The sequence below is a fragment of the Euleptes europaea genome, chromosome 6 (assembly GCF_029931775.1).
Source record: "Euleptes europaea isolate rEulEur1 chromosome 6, rEulEur1.hap1, whole genome shotgun sequence".
Lineage (NCBI taxonomy): Eukaryota > Metazoa > Chordata > Lepidosauria > Squamata > Sphaerodactylidae > Euleptes > Euleptes europaea.
In genome coordinates, this window is record NC_079317.1 from 99,930,649 (window position 1) to 99,936,648 (window position 6,000).

The 6,000-nt window shown below is 42.0% G+C and overlaps 1 protein-coding gene across 1 annotated transcript; it reads left to right on the forward strand.

The window, feature by feature from the left end:
• The first annotated feature begins 1,258 nt into the window (after positions 1 to 1,258).
• On the forward strand, positions 1,259 to 6,000 carry TMEM258 (transmembrane protein 258). Its single transcript, XM_056851738.1, has 3 exons — positions 1,259 to 1,363; positions 3,670 to 3,819; positions 5,855 to 6,000. Exons 1-2 carry the CDS (start codon positions 1,266 to 1,268, stop codon positions 3,794 to 3,796), a joined length of 225 nt encoding a protein of 74 aa, XP_056707716.1. The 5' UTR covers positions 1,259 to 1,265; the 3' UTR covers positions 3,797 to 3,819; positions 5,855 to 6,000.

Consider the following 6,000-nt stretch of genomic DNA (forward strand, 5'->3'; position numbering starts at 1 on the left):
ATATACTTTTGCTAACAAAACTAATCCCTATCCTGTTTGATTAATATATACTGATCTCGTCTAATTGTTAATTCAATACCTTGATATAACCATAATTCAAAATTATATAAGGGATTAAACCAGTGGTTCCCAACCTTTTTTTGACCAGGGACCACTAGGACTTTCTTGTTCGGTGCAGGGACCCCAAGGTTCAAAATAAAAATTCCGAGAATTTGAAAATAAACTTTAATCATAACTGTTAGTTAAACATTAAACTTAGAATAATATTTGAAAATATTTTTTATAATAGAGAACTTTTAATTGAAAATATTAATTTATTATGGGTTTATAACTTTGTTTCGCGGGCCTTAATTTAGTTCTCGCGGACCCCTGGGGGTCCATGGACCCCTGGTTGGGAACCAGTGAGTTAAAGGGACTGGGCAGGTAGGTGATGTGAAAGACCTCTGCCTGAGACCCTGGAGAGGGGCTGTGGCTCAGAGGTAGAGCCTCTGCTTGGCATGCAGAAGGGTCCCAGGTTCAATCCCCGGCATCTCCAATTAAAGGGACTGGGCAGGTAGGTGACGTGAAAGACCCTTGCCTGAGACCCTGGAGAGCTGCTGCTGTTCAGAGTAGACAATACTGACCTTGATGGACCAAGGGTCTGATTCAGGATCAGGCAGCTTCATGTGTGAATCAAGTCCTGCCTCTTTAAATGCTGCGTTGTAATTGGCTTACTTCTCAGTGCTCGCCATGAGAGAAGATTTCTTCCCCCCCCCCAAACCCAACTGCTGCATAAAAAAGCACTTGGGTTTTTTTGTTCTTAAACAAAAAACAAAAAAACCCTGGAGCAATCTGAAAAAAAGGGGGGGGAGACAACCCAAGCCTCTTTTTAAAAAAGTATTTCTTTTGCTCAGGAAGAGCTCCGAGGTAGCAGGAAGCACTTGAATCCCTGCCTTTTTACACACTGCTTCGTGATTGGCTGTGAGAGAAGCCAATCTTCTGTGTCCCCATCTCTCCCCCCCCCCCCCCGCTTGCCATCTGCACGGAAATTTGAGCCGGGCTGAGCTCAGGGGAGACGGAAAAGTTGGATCAACAGAGGAACGGGAAGACCTGGGTTGGTTTTGTGTTGGAACAGCATCGAGTTACCAAGGAATGGGATATCGTGCACACTGAAAAGTTAGATCCTGGCTGAAACAGGGAAAAGGAGGTCACAGCGACCATGCATAAATGACTGTAATTGTTCTTAACTTCCTCCTGGTTTCAACTCCCTTTAGGAGCTTGAGACGATGAGCAGATACACCAGTCCGGTGAATCCAGCCGTGTTCCCCCACCTCACTGTGGTGCTCTTGGCCATCGGCATGTTCTTTACCGCTTGGTTCTTCGTGTATCCTTCGGCCGCATTGCTGAGTGAAGACAGGCACTCGCTGTGTTGTTGGGGGTGGGCCTTTAGGGGTGCCAGATCCTGAGAGGACTCCTAAACGATACGATTTATTGTAAATTTCCCATATAAGTGCTGCATAACGATGGGGAACGATTTGTTAAAAGGCTGTCTTCTGCAGTCCAAAAACGTGTTCATTCATTAATTTCGCTGTGTCTGATTCCCTCGTAAACGTGCTTTGAGTTGCAGTCTAAAAAAAGGCTTCTCAGGGTCTCAGCTTTGCATACCTTTGTTTCAGACAGTAAAAGAAGGGTACACTTCAAATACTCTATGACGACGTTAAACAGACTTAAAATGTGAACATAACAGGGAATAGTTGATCCTAACAGAGCAATCCTGTGCACGTTTACTTGAAAGTAAGTCCCATTGAATTCACTGGTGCTCATTCTTAAGTAAATAGAGCTGCCAACCTCCAGGAGGGGCGTGGAGATCTCCTGGAATTTCAAACTGATCTCCAGGCAAGATAAGATTAGTTCCCCTGGGCAAGTTGGCTGCTTTGGAGCTTTGGAGTGTGAACTCTATGGCATTGTACCCTCCACTCTAAAAACCCTGCCCTCCCGAAGCGCCATCCCTAAAATCTCCAGGAATTTCCCAACCCAGAGTTGGCAACCCTGGAAGTAAATGTGTGTAGCATTGCAATCAAAAACCGCTAATAACCTCTGAATTGCTCAAGAGTACTTTCTTGCCAGTTTTTTTCTTAGTAATTTAAAACTCTTTGTGGCAGGTAGTTTTGAGCATCAATGGTTATAAATAGGCTTGGTAAAATAAAATATTGAGATTTTTTCCAGTTATGAGTAGGGTTGCTAGGTGGTTTTGAAATGTCCTGCCCCTTTAATAAAGGTTTCATGTGTGGAAATTAGCAGTTGAAGGGTTTTTTGTGTGGCATGGAGGTAAATAACATTCTGTTAAGGCTTCGTTCAAGGCTCAGGACATTTTTTTCTAAGCTAGTTGACAATTATGAGGTGTTTATATGTTTGGTCATGGAAACAAGGTCTACCCAGTATAGAGGAAACCTCATGGTGTCGTAAGAATTTGAGGGATACCAAATAAGGAGCCATTGCCTTTTCCTCTTTTCTGAGTTGTTCATTCTGGAGACCTTTGGTCAATGGTCTTCAGCCTTTCTAGACCTGGGCTGCAACTTTTAATGCTCATGCGACACATGGGTTGAAGACCTCTGCCCTAGGTGAGTTGCCCTATCTTCATAGCTCATGTGTACTAGGGACCATGGCATTCACTGCAGAAAGAAGTGGTGTGTTTGCATGTTGGAGCCATCTGGCTCTATTCCTTCGCATTTTTTCCAGTATAAAGAGTGGTGATTATAGTCACCCCATTTTTTTCACTGGGAACCAGGAAGGAGAGGGTTTATGCCCTTTGCTTATCCACTTTGTGTCAAGAATATAGAGAAACCTTGTGGTCATATATGTTGATGACAACAGTACATGCTCTCAAATTGGTGTGCAGTAATTAAGATGATTATAAAATATTAAAAAGTAAGTTACTAAAACAATGTTGATGGAGTTGCCCTCCTTCCTAACTATTGTCCTGAGCAGTTCTACTGGTCTGGATCTTGGTGGTGCAAAGAACAAGCTCTTCCTGGAAGCTTCTGCCTCCAGTTTAATCCCAGATTGAAATAGATAACACTCAGGGCTTCTCCTGCCGTATAATTCTTCCTTAGACAGCTGTCTTGGTGGCAGTGAAATTATATATTTAAGGACAATTTAAACCTCAATTCAGATTTTGTTCTTTATGTTTGGGAGTGTAGTCAGAAGCTATTGATGATGAAAACATGGCTAGCGTTCAGGGTTTGGCTAGCAGTTCCTTGAAGTAGAGAAATATGCATGAGCAAAGAGTTTGCTGGATACTTTGATTTTGGAGGATAGGTGGGTGAATTTTCAGCTTCAAAGGCTGGCCTAAAATTCTACCAACAGTATATGAACTGACAGTTTTTATTGTCGAGGGATAAAGTTGCCACTCTTTAATTATTTTTTATTCCTACATTTGCTCCTTAAGAGTGATGCCCAGAAATTAAGCAGGTTGTTGAATTTTCATTGTGCACATCAGGAAGAGTCCCATTTGCTTAATCATCTGTTAGGCTGCTGTGAAAGGACAAGAGGCAGGGATGATAAAAAGATGGCAGTTCCATTAGACCATGGCATGGTATCTCTAAAAACATCCATTTTTTTGTCCAGTGTGCTTTTCCTGGACTTTCTGTGATCTTATTTGTTTGGTTATGGCTTTAATGAATATTTCAGCTATGAAGTGACCTCCACCAAGTACACTCGGGACATCTACAAGGAACTTCTCATTTCTCTGGTGGCTTCCCTGTTCATGGGGTTTGGCGTACTCTTCCTACTACTGTGGGTTGGTATCTATGTGTGACCATAAAGCAGGAGCTGTTTGAGGTAAGAAAACTAGGATGTAGAAGTAAAATTCAGATGTCATAGTTACTGTTAAGCTATTTTATATTCATTAAATACACCTTTATTTTATATGCATAAAGTCTTGCTTCCCTGTGCATGTGCACTTGCCAATCAGGCATGTGAGTAAGGACAGAAAAGCTTTTTGTAGCATGCTGAAATCATATTATGTATAAACATGATTTAATTTGAAAGATCATGACTGGAAAGTTTCCTGAATATCTCTAGACATCCACATATTGCATGGCATTTCTATATGGAAATATGCAAGACCTACATATCTTCAGTAACAGAAGACTGGGCATTGCAGAGCAGCATCAGCCTTTTTTCTCTTTTGAGAAGAGATGCCCCATGGAAAAAGTGCATTCCAAATGGATATTATTCTTCGTCTGGTGTTTACAGGGGCAATTCTTTGCTTGCTTGAAGTGTAAGGAGAAGCTTCAAATCTAGCAAGCTGTTGGAGTTTGCTGAGTTCAGTCCTGTGCTCTAAACTAATATACAGCTCACATTGTCATTACTTTGCAATAGGAGTATCCATTCCTCTATCAAACCAAAAGTATAAATAAATACCAGCTATAGCTCCCCTTGTTTACAGAAGCAGGCTCTGCCCATAACACAGTGTGAGATCATGCCAGAAGATGTGTGCTGGTTTGCTAGGGAAAAAAATAGCTCCAGTCATGGGTAGCTGTTCCAGTGAGAGGGGAAAAGGGTAAAGCTATTGTCATGATGCAGATTCCAGGTAAAATACTCCTGGCTTAGTCTGGGGCGGGGGGCGAGGGGGTTGCTTTTGGGTTCATTTCCCATATAATAGCCAATGAATTTGGGACAAATTTGCTAGAACTGTATAGGAGACATTTTTGGTAGAAACATTGGTAAACACCCCCCCCCCCCCAATTTGAATGTGCTGAGTTCAAGAATACTGGTTACCAAACTCTAATTTTTCGTTAAAGCAACAAATTGTTTGATCTTTCTCTAGTAGAGTATCCATATGTGATGAGTTTATTACAACCTTCAGTTCTGAAGATAGTGGAAATTTCCCAAAATTGCACCATGCGCAACCCATTTTCCCATAGTGCAAGTAGATTTGGAATGCTAGAAGTTGCTGACCTCCATACTGCTGACTGAAAATGAACTCTCTTTATATGGAATTTTAGTGCCTCGCTTATAGGAGACAGTGCTTCAGGTACACACCCACTAAACCATTCAATGCCTAATCACAGCTGTCTTCATGAGCTTCATTAGATAGCACATAAACGTATCTGCTGACTTCCTTGATGATAACTTTTTTCTGCTTACTGAACTGGATGACTTGTCACAGATGGTATGTGCAGAACATATTGAGGCTTTTGCTGCTGTGCCAGATTTCATCAACAGCCTTTTACAAGTCATTCTGTTGAAATGAGCTACTACCAGTACAAGAACATTTCTGTGTCTTGTCCTTTCCTTAACAGGATTCTTACCTATATTTGTCAAATGGAATGTCATACCTTCCAAAATATTACTGCTACAGACACATGTGCTTGGCCATCAGTCACAAGGCTGCAGTAAAAAGCTCTGCTCACAACCTGAGTTCGATCCCGACGGAAGTCGGTTTCAGGTAGCTGGCTCAAGGTTGACTCAGCCTTCCATCCTTCCGAGGTCGGTAAAATGAGTACCCAGCTTGCTCGGGGTAAAGGGAAGATGACTGGGGAAGGCACTGGCAAACCACCCCAGAAACAAAGTCTGCCTAGTAAACATCAGGATGTGACATCATCCCATGGGTCAGGAATGACTCGGTGCTTACTCAGGGGACTACCTTTACCTTTTATCTGTATAATCTAGATAAAGGAAGAAGGGGAAGCATGGTTCATGAAAACAACAGCTAGCAACTAAATAGAGCACAGAATCTCCTTATTGATGACAGCCTTGTCTGGCTTCTGAGATGGGTGTTGCCCCATTTTTTGGCTACAACAGCAGGCTTTTAGTAAGCTGAACTGTAATAGTATGGTTGGAGAGTTTAATATATTTTTTTTCTTTTCAGGTTCCAGGTAGAAGCCTTACTGAAGCTCCTTTTTCTATTTTTGTACTTAATGTGGCTCATCACAGGTGGGGACTGTGTAACCATGAGACATGCTTGTAATCCAAAGTGCCCTAACACCAGGCTGTAATAAAGTTGGCTCTGTGATG